At 45.4% G+C, this 18,565-nt stretch overlaps 9 protein-coding genes across 9 annotated transcripts; 3 read left to right on the top strand and 6 right to left on the bottom strand.

The window, feature by feature from the left end:
- Nucleotides 1-3: 3 nt before the first annotated feature.
- Nucleotides 4-720, bottom strand: N7483_009243 (flavin-dependent quinone reductase; the record flags this gene model as incomplete). The annotated part of the gene is made up of 1 exon (XM_057092670.1): nt 4-720. One exon carries the CDS (start codon nt 718-720, stop codon nt 4-6), a length of 717 nt encoding a protein of 238 aa, XP_056943844.1.
- A 580-nt stretch (nt 721-1,300) lies between these two features.
- N7483_009242 (uncharacterized protein) lies at nt 1,301-2,450 on the top strand (the record flags this gene model as incomplete). The annotated part of the gene is made up of 2 exons (XM_057092669.1): nt 1,301-2,309; nt 2,389-2,450. The coding sequence occupies 2 exons, from the start codon at nt 1,301-1,303 to the stop codon at nt 2,448-2,450; spliced, it is 1,071 nt and encodes a 356-aa protein (XP_056943843.1).
- Nucleotides 2,451-3,486: 1,036 nt separating this feature from the next.
- On the bottom strand, nt 3,487-6,143 carry N7483_009241 (FAD-dependent oxidoreductase; the record flags this gene model as incomplete). Its single annotated transcript, XM_057092668.1, has 5 exons — nt 3,487-4,231; nt 4,292-5,043; nt 5,102-5,469; nt 5,519-5,790; nt 5,842-6,143. The coding sequence occupies 5 exons, from the start codon at nt 6,141-6,143 to the stop codon at nt 3,487-3,489; spliced, it is 2,439 nt and encodes an 812-aa protein (XP_056943842.1).
- Nucleotides 6,144-6,725: 582 nt separating this feature from the next.
- N7483_009240 (aldo/keto reductase family protein) lies at nt 6,726-7,782 on the bottom strand (the record flags this gene model as incomplete). The annotated part of the gene is made up of 2 exons (XM_057092667.1): nt 6,726-7,669; nt 7,731-7,782. The coding sequence occupies 2 exons, from the start codon at nt 7,780-7,782 to the stop codon at nt 6,726-6,728; spliced, it is 996 nt and encodes a 331-aa protein (XP_056943841.1).
- Nucleotides 7,783-8,052: 270 nt separating this feature from the next.
- On the bottom strand, nt 8,053-8,846 carry N7483_009239 (uncharacterized protein; the record flags this gene model as incomplete). Its single annotated transcript, XM_057092666.1, has 3 exons — nt 8,053-8,383; nt 8,443-8,576; nt 8,625-8,846. 3 exons carry the CDS (start codon nt 8,844-8,846, stop codon nt 8,053-8,055), a joined length of 687 nt encoding a protein of 228 aa, XP_056943840.1.
- A 946-nt stretch (nt 8,847-9,792) lies between these two features.
- On the bottom strand, nt 9,793-10,579 carry N7483_009238 (uncharacterized protein; the record flags this gene model as incomplete). Its single annotated transcript, XM_057092665.1, has 4 exons — nt 9,793-9,884; nt 9,939-10,067; nt 10,352-10,400; nt 10,484-10,579. The coding sequence occupies 4 exons, from the start codon at nt 10,577-10,579 to the stop codon at nt 9,793-9,795; spliced, it is 366 nt and encodes a 121-aa protein (XP_056943839.1).
- Nucleotides 10,580-11,712: 1,133 nt separating this feature from the next.
- On the bottom strand, nt 11,713-12,222 carry N7483_009237 (uncharacterized protein; the record flags this gene model as incomplete). The annotated part of the gene is made up of 2 exons (XM_057092664.1): nt 11,713-11,807; nt 12,072-12,222. 2 exons carry the CDS (start codon nt 12,220-12,222, stop codon nt 11,713-11,715), a joined length of 246 nt encoding a protein of 81 aa, XP_056943838.1.
- Nucleotides 12,223-14,310: 2,088 nt separating this feature from the next.
- On the top strand, nt 14,311-15,492 carry N7483_009236 (uncharacterized protein; the record flags this gene model as incomplete). Its single annotated transcript, XM_057092663.1, has 6 exons — nt 14,311-14,507; nt 14,569-14,702; nt 14,767-14,919; nt 14,983-15,172; nt 15,271-15,380; nt 15,443-15,492. The coding sequence occupies 6 exons, from the start codon at nt 14,311-14,313 to the stop codon at nt 15,490-15,492; spliced, it is 834 nt and encodes a 277-aa protein (XP_056943837.1).
- A 693-nt stretch (nt 15,493-16,185) lies between these two features.
- N7483_009235 (phosphate transporter) lies at nt 16,186-18,253 on the top strand (the record flags this gene model as incomplete). Its single annotated transcript, XM_057092662.1, has 5 exons — nt 16,186-16,251; nt 16,320-16,427; nt 16,486-16,817; nt 16,875-17,803; nt 17,859-18,253. The coding sequence occupies 5 exons, from the start codon at nt 16,186-16,188 to the stop codon at nt 18,251-18,253; spliced, it is 1,830 nt and encodes a 609-aa protein (XP_056943836.1).
- Nucleotides 18,254-18,565: the final 312 nt, after the last annotated feature.

Raw genomic sequence — 18,565 nt, 5'->3', positions numbered from 1 at the left:
AAACTAATTCTTATCCAATTCACAAACAATCTCCATCCCCAAATTCCTCAACATCCCTTCAACCCCAGCCTCCTTCCACCCTTCCAAATCCCTTTCATCAATAAAAACTTCCTCTTCCTCCTCAGACAATGTCCCCACCGGAACTCCCGTAAACTTAACAGGTAACCCAACACTAGTCGGAACAACTCTCATACGAAGTCCAGTCAAAATCCCCCGTAAATGATCTGCAGCCTTAACTCCACCGCGGGAACCATACGTCACTATCCCCGCGGGTTTCCCTTTCCACTCGTGGAAAAGGTAATCGAGTGCATTTTTTAGACTCGCGGGTACACTCCAGTTGTATTGTGGTGTCACGAAGATGAAGGCATCGTATTCCTGGATTACTGTGGACCAGGCTCGCGTGTGTGGCTTTTTGTAGTGGGGTGCTGGGTTGGATGCGGGGAGGGTGGCGGGTATTATGGGTTCGTCGTAGAGAGGGAGGTTTTGAGATTTTAGGTCGATTATCGATAGTGTTATGTGTCGTGGATCTGTATCGGGTATATCTGTCTCTGGAATTGGAATTGGGTCTGTGTTTGTGTTCGAGGATATGTGTGGTATGATCTTCCGGGTTGGGATTTCGGGGTCTTTGTTCAGAGTTTCGTAGATGTAGCGGGTTATTGTAGGGTTTAGTCGTGGAGAGCGAGTGCTGCTTGTGACTATGGCGATCTTTTTTGGTGGCATTTTCAGGGATTGAGGCGGTTGCAGTGAGTTGATCTGAGGTTAGAGTGTTGGTGTCATGGATGTTCTTATACTTGGATTTGCTCCGCGGATCTCCGCGGGGATGGAGTTATGGTGGGTCTAAGGGTCTCATTATATGGAGATATCGGAATTAGAGGTCATTATGAATACTATTCAAGATATTATTCGATCTATATTTTAGATGTAAAAATGAAAGATAATATAAGATAAATGATCTATTAATCCAATCGACTTAACGCGGAATATCAGACTTAAGATCCGGTGTGGCGCTAGTAAATCCTTCCCCACTTGGTTCAACACCAGTTCATGTTGGGATTGCATCTTCTCTCCAAAAATACCCCCTTCACAAATTTTTCCTCTCTTCATGTCCACTCCACTCACATCAGAGGGTCCAAGACCAAAAGGTCGACCATGTAAAGCACCTGGCAGTCCCAATAGCGTAAGAAGTCCCCATTTCCGGACCCCAGTTATGCGATCTGACGGAGTTACATAGGCACGGCGAAAGCAAGTTCGCGAGGCTCAACGGGCTTATAGATCGCGTCAACAAGATTTATTAACAGCTATGAAAGAGCGGAATTCCTATTTGGAAAATTCACTGTCCAGAATTCTACAAATCTCTGATTGTCTTCAACTGGTTGCAAAGGCAGATTTATCCGTGCCAAGATCTCAGCTCTCAGAGGCAGTTAAGCTTGTTCAAAGAGAACTGAATCAGGAAATCCGATGCGCTCAAGACTATGATTCTCTATACGAAGATGATAAAGAGTCCGATGTGGAAGAGCGTGTGAAGCGAGTGCTTAGTTCACTCCCTGCAAGTCCACCTACAGAGCCGTCGCAGCCCGCTCAGACTAGTACCATATATTCAGCCCCATTGGTTCTGACACAGGCTCCTTGGAGTTCAAGTTCGAATTTCTGGTCATCATTCTTTCAGACTTCACATCCAATTATCCCAAGTGTCGATTCAGCTCCAGCCCATGATGATCCTCGACCTACAAACTTGAATCAGGTCACAGAATTTTCAACTCGATCCATCCCTTACGCAACAACGCACTTCACCCAGCGTCTATACCGCGTCTGTGCACAAAGTGGCTATCGCTTCCTGGTCAATTCCAACGTCTCAGACCAATCCATGTGGCCGGAGTTTGGACTCATGCTACAAAAGTTGCCTCGTTCTGAAGTGACATCCTACTTCCAGCGCATCTTGATGACAGAGCCTTGTAATCCTGTTGAGGATTCCCGGTTCCCGTTTATCATCTATGGAGGGGCGGGTACGAATTTCCTAGCACATAAAAGGGATGCTTCATCACAGTACCCGGGTTTAGAGCCTTTTGAGAAAACGAATGGCATTATTGAGGTTGACTCCGATGAGAAGTGGTTTGATGTCCTTGATGTGGAGCGATATTTGATTCATCAAGGGTTCCAATTGAGTAATCCCCAGAAGGACTTCTCAGGACAGCACGAACACTACCCATTCGCTCCATCTGATCCACTGAATTCTGGATTGTCTATGGGGATAGGCCAGACCAATCTCCAGCCACCACTGAAAAAAATCGATGAAGATTTTATCATTGAAGGTATGTTATCAATAATCGTATTAAGCTTGAAAACTGGTCTAATTCTCCATAGCCCTCGGTCGCTTGTGCATTTGTATAGGATGTGCCGCTGCGTTTCGTCGACATGATGTGGAGAAATTGATTCTGCGATACACCTGGTGATAGTCAATATTCTATCGATACAGGAGTAAGAGATGGACGAAAGAATTCCTGGAGAGTACTCAATGCTCCATACGCCATGATTATCAACAGCCTGTCGCAAGAATATCGTCTCATCATATGTGCTTAGAAAGCCGTATTTGCAGCCCAGATCCTGCATATACATGATGGGTTGGGTTAATATCTCTCGTAAGAGATTCTCATTCGCGAGCCTTACTTGAAGATGATGCTCCTCAACCCAAGGTACCTTCAGCTCCCCAACAACTTTCAGTTTGTGGTTGCTATCCTTCACGATCACGTCAGGCGTACAACCGTAGGCGGGATACACTTGAAATCAGCAAAATGCAGATCAATAGCTTCTTGCGCTGGGGATTTGATCTGAAGATGGTATCAAGTATGTCCCCAAAGAACTTTTGAAAACGGCCTTGTAAACCATGCTCATCTCCAACCTCCATATTACCATATGTGTATGGATTCCGGGCTTGGAGCAAGCACAAAGTTTTTGACAGCCAGGAATGATTTTCGTACATTTCTGGACGGCACTGAGGAACCCTGTTCATGGCTGCACATGGAGATCTCCCGTGAAGTAAAGCCGGTGTAGGGCACTCGAGTGTGTATGGTGGTCGGATATTCGCAAAGCTGGAATCGCGGACTCAACAGCTCTTTTGGGGTTTATGAAGGTTGCCCAGGTGGCATTTTATGAGGTGTAACCTCAGGTTGTTGATAGTATGTATGTACCATCAGGGAAAAGCAACCTTAGAACCTTGGAACCTTGGAAGTTACCTAGGTCTATGGGTAGTAACATTTGAATAAATCACCATCATGATCATCATCATACTGCTAACGTTATATAAATCACTGCTTTACTCATACTATATTAATTTTATTAAAAATAGGATATCTATAAGATCTTACTATACTAATCATCATAATACAAAACTTCAATATCATACCAGGGTAAAGTGAGAAATATCTAAAGTGAGAGATATCTGAAGTGAGAGATGTCTGAAATGAGAGATAGCTAAATTCAGAGATACTATCACTTGTAAAAGTGACCACGTTTGCGACTCATCGCTTCCTCCCGCCAGAACCAAACAGCTGCGACCGTAGCACCAGGTCCAACAATTACATACGCTGCAATCAACCCAAGGAAACAAACTCGCATATCAAAAGAGGGTAGCCCGGATCGATGGAGATCCCATAAACTGGCCAGGCACCAGATAAAGCAGGACGCTGTCACAAGGAGAAGGTCATTCTGGAAGAAAACAAATACCCCCTCCGACAGGGTTTTGACTGGCGCGAAGGAGTCTGTCGGGATGAGAAGACGGGTCAATGATATTTCGCTGGATAAAGCAGCCGCAAACATCAAGCCTGTGTGTGCGCAGGCTGAAATAGTTCCTGTGACTTGGTACAACGTGCGTAAATGTGGGAGGTCACTCTCTGTATCCACAGGGGAATCCTCCTTTTGTGTCGCACTTGGGAATATCATTTTGCTCGCCATGGGTAGTACTGTCGTTAAGATGGAAACGACCAACGGCGCTGGTTGCCAAAGGGCAATCACGGCATGTAAAGTATCTGAATCACCCCATGTGAGAAATAGAAGAATTGTTGGAACAAGGTATCCCATTATCAGAGCTGGTAGTATGAATTGCGCAGCTGGGACTGTTCGTCCGGTTTCAATTAAGAATGCCTTGTTGCGCGACACGAAAAGACTGCTTGCAAAGTAGAGTGGTGCGATGCAGCCAATTCCACGAAGCTGGTAGAGAATACCCCAAAATCCAGCACTAGATATTCAATTAGAGAGGGGGTTCGTTTCATACTTATCATGTCGATGTCGATCTTACCTGGAGATAAGTGTCCACTGATTGCGCTGTCGATATCCCTCAACAGTGAATATGGCCATCAGCGGTAGCACTGTCAGCAGGAAGTACAGCAGCTGGAGGGGCTGCTCTGGATTCGTGTTGTTGGAAATCGCTGGTATGAAAATCGTCACCAACGTCCTGAGGATCTTATCAATAGATGGAATTCCCGTATAGGATTGTCGCAACTCCATATCGATTGCCGAGTCATTGATCAAGCCATTTTGGAGTGCCTTTGCAACAAGATCCCATGTACCATTCACCTTCCCAGCAACGAACAACATCTTGTATGCAATACAAGCCATGGCTATGAATGCAGTATAAAGCATGTATCCAATCTTACCACGCGAAGACGGAGTTCTGAGTATCTCATCATAGTAAGGGATTTGTCGAGGCTTGTTTGGTATTGGAAGCATGTTCAGCGATGTGGCCGGCGCATATGTCGGAACCCACGCATTGAGGATAGTTTTCTCTGGGATGATTGGGAAAACAAATTTAGCGATGAGCTTTAGCAGTGGGGACTCCATACATTCGAGACGCTGTCGCTTGTGTGCACCATCAAGGAGAATCTGCATTCGTTCCGCGCGCTGAGATTGTGTCTTTTCAAGAATTGATGTGATATTCTCAGTTGAGAGTCCTTGTAATGGACACAACTTCATCGCTGCGACAATGTTGTTTGTCAGAGCTGCGGCGGTCTCAATTGCTGAGTTACCACCTTGTCCAGTCAACGGCTCAATCTAATGCAATGGTCAATCATTTGTCAACTTTGGAACAATACATGAGATAAAAACTAACCTTATGAGCCGCATCACCGATCGTGATGGTTCTCTTGTAATACCACTTTTTGTAAACATACTCCGGCAGAGTTGTGTACACTGAGTTGATCTTGTTTTCGTATAGATCCGAGAACCGTACTGTTGGGGTGATCATATCATCCCAGTGCTGCTTCGCAAGGGCAAGCTCTTCTTCCTTCGTGAATCGTGGAATGTCAGATCCGTATACCTTCTTACCAATGTTGTTCACTAAAAACCAGTAGGTCTTATCGCCAGGGCCACTGGGAATCAGGTAAGAAAAGTGCTCGTTGAAAACAGATGTCATGGTTCCTTTCTCAATTGGCACCCCTTCTGAGATACCGAAAATGCATGACCAAGTGACCGGCAATGCTGGATTCAATTAGCTGAGTTTCAGACTAGGGTCATTGTTATCAACTACCTTCTTTCTCAGATGGGTCGAACCATGTTGGGTCTGACTTCTTTGCCTCTTCCCACATCTTCTCTCGAACGGTTGAATGGATCCCATCGCCTCCCACGAGGATTGACCCTGTGAATGTTTTGCCAGCCTTTGTGGTGACTGAAACATGCGAAGGGTGATTTTCAATAGCAGCCACCCGCTCAGATGTGAGGACTTTGTCCTTTTGCTCGATATTGTCGTACAAAATTTGAATTAAAGTACAGCGATCAAGGAAGACAACTGGGTATCCGTGTCTGTTCAAGTTAGCAATGCATCGATTCCCCTGCGACAGAATAGTCACAAACCTTTCTTCCATACGCTGTCCAAACTTTTTGAAGGACCAAAAAGGTTCACCCTTTGAGTTCCTAAACTCGACCTTTTTAACCGGATACTCTGCTGCAGCAATGACTTGATCACTACATCCCAATTGGTCTAGAATTCGTAGACCATTAGGCACAATACCAATACTTGCTCCTACCTGAGGAGCAATGTCAGGATACCCTTCCAGAACGACAAAATCAATACCATTCCTCTCTAGCATCAAAGCTAGAGAGAGTCCGGCAACACTGCCACCGACGATGATAACTTTGGGGTCCTTCAGTGTCATTTGATCGATGATTCAATTGATCTATATTAGATCATCGTTCAAGATGGGGGAACAAGGCCTCTAATATACACTTTTGTCCAAGACGTCTTGGCCCAAACCCTCTATACACTGATTTGTATTCAAGCCTCTGCCAATGGGTTATGTGCTGTGAAAGTTCCCCCGAGTCCTCCATCCCCTGATCATTAATCAGACCAATCATATTTCCATATGACACGGTTTCGGGGATTCCTCTCATGCTTGCATGATTTTATTGGATAATAGGGGATATTAGATGGTTTCATTGGTTATACGGGTCAGAATGCTCATCCACTAGATCCACTTTACCTTTACTCCACTCTTCTCATCAACTTGAAGGCCCACGCCAGATTATATCTTACTGCTACATTGGGAAAAGACTGCGAACAGAAACGAAACCACTCCAGCGCTGATAATATTCGTGAATCTGTCTGATATTCTCCATATAATGGAGCTACATGCTTTTGCACTGAGTCCCAATTTCAGCCAGCCCCTTGACTCGGAGCAACATTAATCTCACTCTTGAGAGATGCCGAGGTCCAACAAAATGAAAATCCAATCATCCAATTAGTACTCAGTGAGCTTGGCAGCAGCTGGGGGATATCTATCTCCAGCAACAGTGAAATTATCCAAAATGAGTTGAATAGCTTGGAGATCACCCTCCGAAAAATGCACATCCTTGACATTCTCCTTCACCCTTTCCTCCGATCTCGCACCCGCGACAGGGACGAATAGCGGCATATTGGGCCGACTACTCTGCGTTTTGATCCAAGAAAGCGCCAATTGAGCAGACGTGCACCCTTTAGCATCAGCCATCTCCTTCAACCTCGCCACAAGCTGGAAATTGATATCAATATTCTCAGGCTGAAAGCGCGGGAAGTGTTTGTGGTAAGAACCCGCAGGCATATCATCAACACTCTTAATGTGTCCCGTTAGCATACCCGCACCCAAAGGTGTATGAGCTACCATCGTGATTCCAAGCTCAGCACATGTCTCCGCGACACCATTTTGAAATACGTCTCTCGACCAGAGACTAATCTCCGCTTCGACCATATCAATCTTCGTCACCTTGGCCGCACGTCGGATCGTATCAGCGCTAACTTCGCTCAACTGAATACCACCGATCTTCCCTTCATGAACTAACTCTGCCAATGCATCAACTGTTTCTTCGATAGGTACGTTCTTATCAACGCGTCCACAACCGAAAATATCAATCTTCTTCTTTCCATCGAGAATTGTATTCGCGCGATCGACGAAGTTGCGCATTGCAGTTGGGGAACAATCCATGGTAAAGGTTCGCATATCCACTATGCCACTCTTGATTGTCAGCACAACTTTCTCTGCGTCTTCGGGATACGCGGTGAAGTAGCGGTTCATCAGATGCAGAGAGTTGTTGTCTGGGGTACCGTAGAAATCGGCTCCGTTCCAGACATTGGCACCTGCTTCAAGAGCGGCTTTGAGGATTTTGAAGGCTTGCTCATCGGGGGTAGGACCGGCTACCCAGGTCAGGCCTATTCAAGAATCATGCCTTGGTTAGTGTCTGCTTTATAGAGAGATGATAGTGGAACTCACGCATGAGGCCCAGCCCGTTCTGGGTAATGAGTTTTCCGGCAAGCAATGGCATTTTCGTATGAATGCTGTTGAAAAGAACTTATGATATTGTTTAAAGGAATGAGAAGACCTTGCAATGAATGGGATTATCTTTTATTTGTAGCTGAAGTGGAGCTTTCTGAAAAGACATACAAGTCTTGACTTAACCAGCTTAGGTCCGTTAACTCCGGCATCTCGGCTCATGCTTCCCTAGTCCCCACAATCCCCTGAAGAATAAACCCCGAATCATACCCTCGCAGAAAAAAACACTTTTCAATTAGATATGAAGATTCGAAATAGCCTCTTAGAGAGCAATTGCTATCAAAGCAACTGCTAATCCACCTAAGAAAAACTCCTTCGGTACATTAATCGGAACTGTATCCCCAGAAGCGGAAGTCGAGGTGCCCATATCCGAGGAATTTGTTGCAGTAGTAGTGGTTATAGCTGTGACGGTCGCATTCGAAGAAGAGGTATTAGCGCTAGCAGTGATTGTCACAGCTAAAAGGGTAATCTGGTCGGAGTTGAGGGCTGTGGTTTCGCTGGTAACGGCGGTTGAGCCATTGGTTGGCGTTACTTCTGTGCACACTGCTGTTGTCGTGCCTCCTGTGGAACAGATCACACGACCATACACATTGCTGATAATGTTGTTAGTGGTGGGACCTCAGATTGTCTCGTAGGTAAGGCTTAGACGTACGCATCGTATGGTGTTTGAAGTTCCCATTGCACTGTTGTTGGGCCTTCGGTATATAACAAGCCAGAGGAGACCCCGCAGTCTGTGGAATTGGTGCCTGGGGGACAGTTTATGCTGTAGGTTGCTATTTCGGATCTCTGTGAAATGGCGTTAGTATGGATGTAACAGTGAGTTTCAATACGTACCGACTCAATGACTGAGCCGACCAAGGACTGTTGATCTGCGCCGTAGATGAAAAGAGAGACCACTGAGTTGTTTTCTGAGGCTGCCTGTGTGAGGCCAAGGATGGCCATGGCAAGTAGATATCTAACAAACATCTTTACACTCAAGGGACCTGGGACTGGGAGATAGTTTCGGACTTGTGTAGCTGTGGTGTGTCCAGGTAGTCGATAATCCGTCGGCACCATGCCTTATATGAAATGTTGGGAATATCCAAATGTGGCCGGAAGAAAAGACCGACATGACCTCTGATTTTGAGATGGATTTTCCATTCTCGAGATACAGCGGCAGGTAATAATTTTGGAAATTAGCTGATGCTAGTTGACGTCAAGTATAGGTCAAGCACGGCCCGGGTAGTTTGAACATGTACTGGAAGAACCCAACTAGAAAGGAATACATCTCCGCCGGTCAATCGGAATAGATATCCACATGTGCATCCGGGGCTATTTCCTGGTGAATACCGTTTTCTGGTCAACAATATGGTTCTTTTTGGAATTTCAGCTAGACAAGAAATCCTCAGCACAGAGAATAACCCTACTATTGAAGAAGAGAAAGAAATAATAAGAAGACTCAAAGTCGTAATGTATTCCGAAAGAGAACAAGTCTTGAAGGCGGCGAAAGGAAAGAGAGAAGAAGGGAAGTTTTTCTAGGTGTGGAGGGATGAATCAAAATTTGAGTCATCTTCAGTGAACAGGAAGCAAACAAATGGAAGGGAACATCTCGAAGGCCGAAGGACTTCATCTGAAGTCTTCAGAATGCAAGGTGCAGGACACCAACTTGAATTGGATAGACTGGACAGGTTACATATATCTCTTGGAAGATATCGTTCGCGACTTGGATGCAAGAGATCTGAATTCGGACATCCGGGTCCAGTCGGTCTTCGGGCAGGATCAGTGCCTCATGGTCTGTCAAGCAGTTGAAGGTCGAGGATTTACCGGTAACTGGTGTCTTGGTCAAAGATTGAACAGTTGGTTCTTTGGACTTGGACAGATGTGATCTCGGTGATCACATTTTCTCAGTGGGACATTATTTTTCCAGTTTTTGTTTTTCATCTTTTTTCGGCGGGTCTCCTTGGTTCTCCTTTGACGCTTGTTTCATATGTTTAATCTTGTACAATGCCCCTCTTGATCCTCATCACTTCTTCCATGTCTTGGTAGATGTGGGTGGTGGCTTGTCTTTACGGGACTTTGTGGGAGTAGGAGTCGCTTTTCCTTTGGGTGTTGTGGCTGAAGCAACAGATTGCTTCTCTTAGATATTTTTTTTCCTTTTTGCGCTTTGACTTGGATCCATTTCAGCTTCATCTTCCTCTGATCTACGAGGACGAGGGGCATCGTCAGCGGATTCTTCGTGGTCAACGTCAATGCAGTCGAAGTCCTCTGAGTCTAGCGTCTCACTCATGTCCTCGGTTTCTGTCGTAAGGTTAGTTATAGTTTTTTTTAATATTTGAGTAGAGTGTTCAATATATTGACCTTGTGTGGGAATACTAGAGGAACAAACGTATCCAAGTAGTAGTGTTGATATGGAAGATCATGCCGGTGGAGAAAACACCTCTTGTCTGGAATCTCCGCGCAGATATACTCATCGATCGTGGCCAGGATCCAAAATGGAGATAGTTTGCCTGGTGAAACATCAAGCATACGCGTCAATGTCCGCTTATGATACTCGATTGTCAAAAAGCGACCATTGCACTTACCAAAGGTCTCCTTCTCCCAGACTTCTCGGAATAGCTGCTGCTTCTTCTTCTGTTAGACCCCCGGGAGATAATGTCTGCCCGATCCACAACCTTCTGATTGTGCTCAATCTCATTTTTCACTTCCTGACATACCGAGTTGGCTATCATTGTGATAAACAGTGCCGCTGGACCATGGACACATGCTATGGCGAAGGCTTTATGGGGATCCTCCACATGAAACGTGGACATCCAGTGAAGGAAGCCGGCAGGATAAACTTCTCCCAAAATCCAAAAGATTATGTTGCTCCACCTGCGTTTGCTGTATCGATGGCCGTTCTAGGGTTGGAGTACGAGTCGTTCCGGATCTCGTGCTGGTGAAATAGAGCCATTGTAGCCGCGCCTCCACGATACTGGAATACTGGTCCACCAGGAGCTTTTTAGGCTATGAACTCGGACAGGAACATCCTTGAGATTTCTGCACCCCGGTTAGTATCCCATTCTGTGACAGGAGGCTTAAAGTGTCTGGGTTCCAGGCGGAAACGGCTTAGTATACCACCGTGTTATAGATGTGGGCCGAGTTTAGTCCATCTAGCATATTTCGTGGAAGGATGCTATGCTGGGGACAGGTAGCTGGTCTTGCCACGGTGTGCTCTCTAGCTGAGAGTAGATTCTGTTTGAGATGATGCCAATTGGCAGGTAATCGTAGGTAATTCCGGACACCAAGGCGTAAGCTGCGGGATTAACAGAGGGCGTACGAAGCGCCGCCAACTCCCGGAAGCGTAGCACTTGACAGTCCTTGGTATTCGCGGTGGGCAAATGACCTATCCGGATTTTAAGTCGTCACGCAACTGGGTATGGGTTGGGCCCCATCTGAGCGTCGAGCTCCGGGTGAGCCAGGTCACATCAATCCATCCGGAAGGTGCTCAACGAGGTCGAAATCTGAGCTATTGATGTTATCCGGATACATTAGCTCCATGGTGCAGAGTATTGAGCTGTCAAGATCGCTTGAAGAGGTAACAGGGGGAAAATACCTTGCTGAACTCCTTTTATGCCGACCGGCTTTTCCTAGCTCTTTTCAAAAAGACCACGGATGATCTGAAGCCTGAGGTTGGCAATGGAACCCGGATGGTGATCACGAAGAGTGACTGCAAAGCTAAAGAAGTTCAACATCAAGGCAGTTGAGAAGAGTAAGAGAAGAGAATGATTTTTGAAGACTTGGAGTAACTTCAAATATCAAGAAATATAACGACAAATAGTCAGAGTAGTCCCTCAACATTGAACATTTGAAATATTGCTGTATCTTATTAAAATCATGCCAGGGTGAATTCTCATCTTATATAGTGCCACAGCCTTAGAAGTGATCTGATATTATTTATACCTAATCAACTTGATCTTCGTTTCCAGAGGTCCCCATCTTCCTCGCTGGCCTCTTCTTCATCCTCATCCTCTTCCTCTTCCTCCTGGATCTCGGAGTTGTCTCAGAGTCAGCATTCCCAGAATTAGAATATTCATCATTCAGATCATGCGATATAGTCTCCCGAGCTGAATATTTTGATAAGAGTATTGGGCTTCCATCTTGGTAGCTATCCATAGTAAGGGCTCCTAGTAATAGATTTCACCTTTAACGAGCACTTGAAGCAAACATATTATATCTCTTTACTATCTCACTCTCACCTCACCTTTCAAGCAAATTTTATTAGTGTTCTCAGCTTTGTACCTCTCACTTCCAAAGTTCAATTACAATATTGTTGGAAAATATCTTGGTGCTTCAAGGCCTTTACAGTATCTACCTTGATTATCTCGACTCGAGACTTCTTTGCCTCTACAGCACAAATGGGCTCTGTATCGCATCCTATCGACTGGGCTTTTGAACTATCCAGGCATGAAGCCATGTTATTTGAATATTTTGGGCAACCACACTTTTCGCAGTGAGAATTTGTGAGCTCAGTAGGAACAGCATGAGTCAGATCGAATTGGAGGTAATAGCTAGGTCTGATTTCATCAATCTAAGAGTACGATCTAAGGCCACCCATAATTCTACATCTGTGGATAAGCTGACAGAGAATTCTAGGTGTCTGGATGAAATTAACAGAAACATGTCGACCTACTCCTACTGCGCCCGTCAACTACAACCCCCTCACCAAAGTCATCCAAGAACAGATTATCTGGACATCACTACCGGAGAGCCATACATTCATCCATGTGCTCCAAGGCCCTACACATATCTGGTGCAGCTTCAAGTTCATATGTCCCAAATCAACCACCTTTCGTCATGAGTAAAGGACTAGCCCATCACTAGTCACCATCTACACGAGTCATGGTGGACTTCGGATAAGCATGACGAGTACTGCAAGAAAAGCCGAGGAACCCAGGCAAGAAAGCCGACATATGAGCATAAAAAATGAACCAAACGCAATCCTAAATGCCGAGACCCAAATCTCGCAGCTTGCAGTAGAATTCGTATAGTTTTGGCGAAGCAGCCACTCCCGTTGCAGATGGAGACACAGATGGAGACACAGTTGCCAGGCATTCACAGAGACAATGTGGAACCTGAGACGCCATTTAATATGTTCGAGGAGCTAAGAGAGTTTTGATCCGCCTTTACCCGAAAGAAGTATATTTACTCGAAGTTTATACTAGTAAGCCTACGCATGGCTACGCGGATACCCCTGTGGATGCTGTATTGAACTAGTTCAAATGTTGATGTATCCGATCCCCGTTCTTCCAGGCCCTCTGTGGCGCCGGACAGACAATCCAATTATGGTATGTGGGTATTTTGTTCCTGGACGATGTGAATCGTTTTTTTCACTTTGTAGATTCTTAGCACTACCGGAATCCTTTCACCGAGTGAGTTCATTCCGGCCCGGTGGTTGGTGTACCTTGGCGATAAGCTGAATTCTCCAGCATCTTAGGTTTGGAGACCCACGTGCATTGAGAGGGATCTTGCTATGGTGGGAATACGATTAATCCCTGCGCGCTTACTGTGGATGGGAAGAATCTTGGGAACTGGTTACGCAGTGGTGTGATAATTATGAGAAAATTATAGAACGTGGTTCTGTACCTGACTTCGCCCTGGGTAAAAGTTATCGGCACTTGAGTGGCAAACAAGAATCATGAGACTTGACCGGGATGCCTAGGGGTCTAATTTAGAGAGCAAATTGACTATGACTACTTCCGTAGAAAGTCCGAAACTCCCAGACTAAAGTACTCGTGGACCTCGTTATGTTCTCAAGGTGGTCTGTGTGATCAGGATCCATTTTATTCTTTAGTTCATCCGTAGACCCCTCTTCCTTTCCCCTCTCTTTTGCCCTAGAATGGGGAACGGGGTGTGCCTTGCGAGCCTCCTTGCATACGAAGCTATGACCAACCCTGGAACCTGTCGATCGGAAATTCAGTTTTGTTCCAGAGGGATTCGAGAATTTCGAGAATTTCGAGAGAATGAATTTCCGGATCAATTCCGGTTAAACATTTTCAAGATGTGATTTTGATCCATGGAAATACACGAACCCAAATATGAAATCCCTGAAGAGTCACGATAATGGTACTAAGGGGTGATTTCATCATTCATTATTCTAATGAAGTAATATGATATTTCCTGGGCATAGAATATCTAATACTAGTATGATAGGATCTTGGTGGATTCTGATCTCGTTTCGTATTCCTCTTCTCTCTCTCTCTACTCCGTAACTCCATATTAATGTCATCTTCGAGTCTAGACACTCTTTGAGACTTGCTCAAAGCGGTTGAATCGGAGTCTGAATGCCACATGGAAGCTATGAGTGGATCCATGCGGGACGATCTCTGAGCCAGCCATTTCAGCACGTTCGTCTATTTGGGGTCCACAGGATGTTTCCCTCTTTCAGCGCTTATCACGCATTCATATAATTGTTTGTTCAAGATGTCACTGTTCCTGCCCATCATGGATTCTACTTCATCGTCAGATTGCCTCGAAATTGTTGGGTTCTAAAAAAGGGTTCGCAATGAGCCATTTCGTCCCTGATCAGGAGTGGGCTAGTACTTCTTCGCGCCGGCAAAGCACGGTCTCAACCTCCACAGTGTCGTCCGCATCCACAAGTATCCTGTTCCAGAGCCCCGCGACCTCCCCCGGCTCTAGGAAGCAGTCATGGCAGCTCTATGATGATGTCGTTCGGCTGGAGCTGAATCCTCATATGACCGTGTTCGTTGATAACTTCATGGATTCTGGCTTCTGCTGAATTATGAACTAATGGGTTTTGCAGCTCTTTTGTTAAAAGTGGGCAGTTATTTAAGTTGCCTTATACGTATATCGATGTCTGCAAGGACTCGATGGGAGCGTTGAAATGTCTCGAGCTTGGGGGAGGGCTCGGTCAACAGGCTCCATTTGTTCATGCTTGTGAGTTGATTACACTTTTCTGATCTTCAATGCATTCACTAATGGTTTATTTCTTTTTCTACAGTTCATAATACGAAGCTCCCTGTTCCGCATCTCGAACATCCCAAGGATTCCGCAGATTATCCACTCCGAGTATCGTTCCTGGAGCATCAGACCGTCCAAACCGCATCAGTGATTTTTATGACGCAACTATCATATCGATTTGAGAACTGGGAAGGTATGCAGAGACTCTAATTTGAGCTGGTCTTGGGGGTAATCCCGGGTGCTAATGAGAGAGCAGACTGCGTCCAGTTCCAGGAACTCCTCCTTTGCTCCAAGATGATGTTCATCGGAGGTATGGCCGAAGCCAAATCCAAAGGTCGAGGCGAAGAATGCATCAGTCAAAATCTACGAATTCTTCGTGGGCATAATGGCCGAAGGGTTATGCTCTTCTTTGCGAATTCACAACGGAAAGAGCTCAAACGATACGTGTCTATTCCATGTATGTGCCTCGGTCTCATTTTTTTGACATTTCAACACTCGGAACTACGGCTAATACCTAGGTATGAACAGTAAACTGCATCGCCAGTTTTAAACCTCCCAAAAAAGTTGGACGGCCAGTTGTTGTGGATCTGAATCCAAATTTTGAGATTCTCGCTCAGATGCGAAATCTTACGATCCACTTTTTAGATGATAATGGTCAGTACCTCTTCTCTAACTTCCGTGTCTGAGCGATCGCTTATTAGGTCTTTACTATTTAGATTGCCAGCGTTTTTGCCAGCTGCTCTCGACGGACCTTACGATTGGATGATGGATTTCTTTTTTCCCCTCTTTTTTTTTGTTCTTTTTTTCTTTCTTTTTTTTCCTTTTTTCTCTTTTCTTTTTCTTTTTTTTCCCTTTATTAATTAACTGTATAAATGCATGGCGGGGGGTTCTTTGGCGTACGTACTTTTAGTACCGTGTGATACTGTGATACCATTTGGAAGAATTTTATTTGCTTGAAATTGATTGTACTTTTAACCAGTCAAATTGCCTACGGAGAAAGTGATTTCCACCAAAGTTAAATAAACGAGTAAATTATTATATTATTATTATATTATTATTATAATTATTATAATCAAAAATGATTGTAATCTCATGGTAATGGAATTGTTCCAACGTGGCGATGAAAGTGGACATAGTGTGGGGCTCCCGCATAAACAGTTGAACAACTCAGTTAACAAGAGTCCCGCACGTGGAGTGATTCTCCCGTTGAATTGGATCTATTTAATGTGGAGTCTTGTTTTCTTAGTGTATTTTAACTACAAAAGACTGGCAAACACTACCAAAGACTACCAAAGTCTGGCAATTAGATCGCGCTTTTTTATAACAATGTCCGATTGGCCCCGCTATGGTCTGAGAGGTCTGAGACCTAAAGGTCCCGAGGTCTCTTAAGATCTTTATATCATTAATCTGCGGCTCCCATTACATTCACTCTTCGTGTCTGTCAGAGCTATCATATATCATGGTGGGCAAATTTCATGCCCGTCTATATAAGACGGACCGTGCGCGGGACTTTGATCATGAACAGGTATGATCAGACATTTGAAAGAATGCTGCATAATATGAGGGGCTTGACTAATACCGGATATCCCGCAGGATCGATATGTTCGGATGCAACAAATTTATGAGACGATAGACCGGCAAGGGTATCAATGGATCGTGGTATTGGTTGCTGGTCTGGGCTTCTTCTTGGATGGTTATACAGTAAGTTGAATATGGGATGCGATCGCGCAAATGAAATACCAGCTAACAAACTGTCAAGCTCTTTGCGACGAATATGGCTCTGCCTATGATTTCCTACGTCTACTGGAAAGACGATACCTCCTCGATCCGACTTACATGTATTAACATGGCTACACTCGCTGGAACCCTCGTCGGAATGATTCTCTTCGGTTTCCTAGCGGATAAAAACGGGCGCAAGAAAATGTATGGTGTGGAACTGGTACTGTTGATTACATCGACCCTCGGTGTGGTCATGTCTTCGGAAGGCAAGGATGGCAGTATGAACGTCTTCGCCTGGTTGATCTGGTGGAGAGTATGCGTCGGAATCGGTGTTGGTGCCGATTATCCGCTGAGTGCAGTTATCACATCAGAGTCAGTCCAAGAATACAGGAACAGATTATACGTGTCCAGTGGCTAACTGACTCGCAGATTTGCTCCAACAAAGCACCGTGCTCGCATGATGGCCAGTGTCTTCTTTATGCAGCCACTAGGTCAAATTGCTGGAAACGTGGTCTCGCTCATCGTTATCGCCGTCGGTCGAAACAATAACACAGATGCAGCCGAAATGGCTCGAAATGTCGATAGTATGTGGCGCTGGGTTCTTGGTATTGGTGTCGTCCCCGGTGCGATCGCGACCTTGTTTCGATTCGCTATTCCGGAAAGTCCGAGATACTTGGTTGAGATCGACGATGACCCAGTCACTGCTGAGTTTGATGCGACCACCCTCTTTAGTGAGCCGATGGTCAGTCCTGGATTTGATGCACGGGGCTTTGGAACAGTGACTTCCATTACTGGTACTGGTAGTGCGATCCAACTCCCGCCGATCTCCTCTCTGGCAAGTTCATCCATCCATGAGGACGAAGAGTACAACCCGTTGCCACCCGCGACCCTCAACTCCCACTGGCGACTTGCGAAATCTGATATCATCCGATACTTTTGGACAGAGGGTAACTGGCGCAGCCTAGTGGGTACCTCCGTGGCATGGTTACTCATGGATTTCGGTTTCTATGGAATCAGTCTGGCAAGTCCACAGTTCCTTGCAAAGACATGGGGCCAGCTTCATATCACCCAGTCGGAGCCATACTGGATGACTGACTCCCGAGCTGGAGCCAACGTTTATGAGATGTTCTTCCAGACATCCGTTCGCGCTCTGGTCATTTTGAATATTGGCAGCTTTGTCGGTGGTCTTTTGCTCATTATCTTCGCCCACCGCATTGAACGAGTCGCTCTGCAGAAGTACACTTTCCTCGGCCTATCCCTTCTTTTCATCGCTTTGGGCAGTCTATTTGTTTGCTTGGTAAATAGCCCAGCTGCCTCAGTGGCGCTATACATTGTTGGTCAAATTTTGTTCAACTTTGGTTAGTCCTCAACCCTCGCAGTCCATCTAATTAGCAATCAACTTACATATCACAGGCCCCAACGCAACTACATACATGATTCCCGCCGAAATCTTTCCCACTCGTTACAGAGCTACCTGCTACGGTCTCAGCGCTGGCGCTGGCAAGCTAGGTTCCATCCTCGTTCAAATCTTTTCAACCTACTATCGATTCGGCGGAGGTCTCGGAGACACCTCCACTCGCCACCACGGCATCGTTCTTTTTGTTTTCAGCGGATGCATGATTCTAGGTGCATTCGTCACACATATCTATATTCCCCCTCTTCTGGAGAAGAAGGGCCGAAATATTCTCTGGGGCGGCAAGCCATATACTCTTGAGACTATGGCTATGGGTCGCCAGGGGCGCAAGAGTCGCGAACCAGGTCTCAGGAAAAGACCAACTCGACAGCGCTCCATGTCGTACGCTAAGTAGAGTTTGCTTCTGATTTTCATTCTTCAATGTTCATATTTCCTTGGTGTATATTTTGGTGTTTGGGTATATGGGTATATGGGTACGGCTCTGATTTTGGATTTAAAATGGCTCGCATAAATGGATAGATACCCTGCCAATATTGGATTAAATCAATATCTTTAATATTAAATCCGAACGAGTGTTTACTGTGAAGGATGATTCCAGGGTTGTTTTACGTGCTTTTTGAATTCCCCGTGATTTGCCGCAATTTGCCGCAATTCCGCGACATTGACGCTAACCAAGCCAAGCTTGAAGGATGGCCACAAAGACCAC

The sequence above is a fragment of the Penicillium malachiteum genome, assembly GCF_028827825.1.
Source record: "Penicillium malachiteum strain IBT 17515 chromosome Unknown utg000004l:1.0-4883003.0:1.0-4884900.0, whole genome shotgun sequence".
Lineage (NCBI taxonomy): Eukaryota > Fungi > Ascomycota > Eurotiomycetes > Eurotiales > Aspergillaceae > Penicillium > Penicillium malachiteum.
Note: the sequence above shows the minus strand (reverse complement) of the source record. Positions and strands in the feature narration are given on the sequence as shown.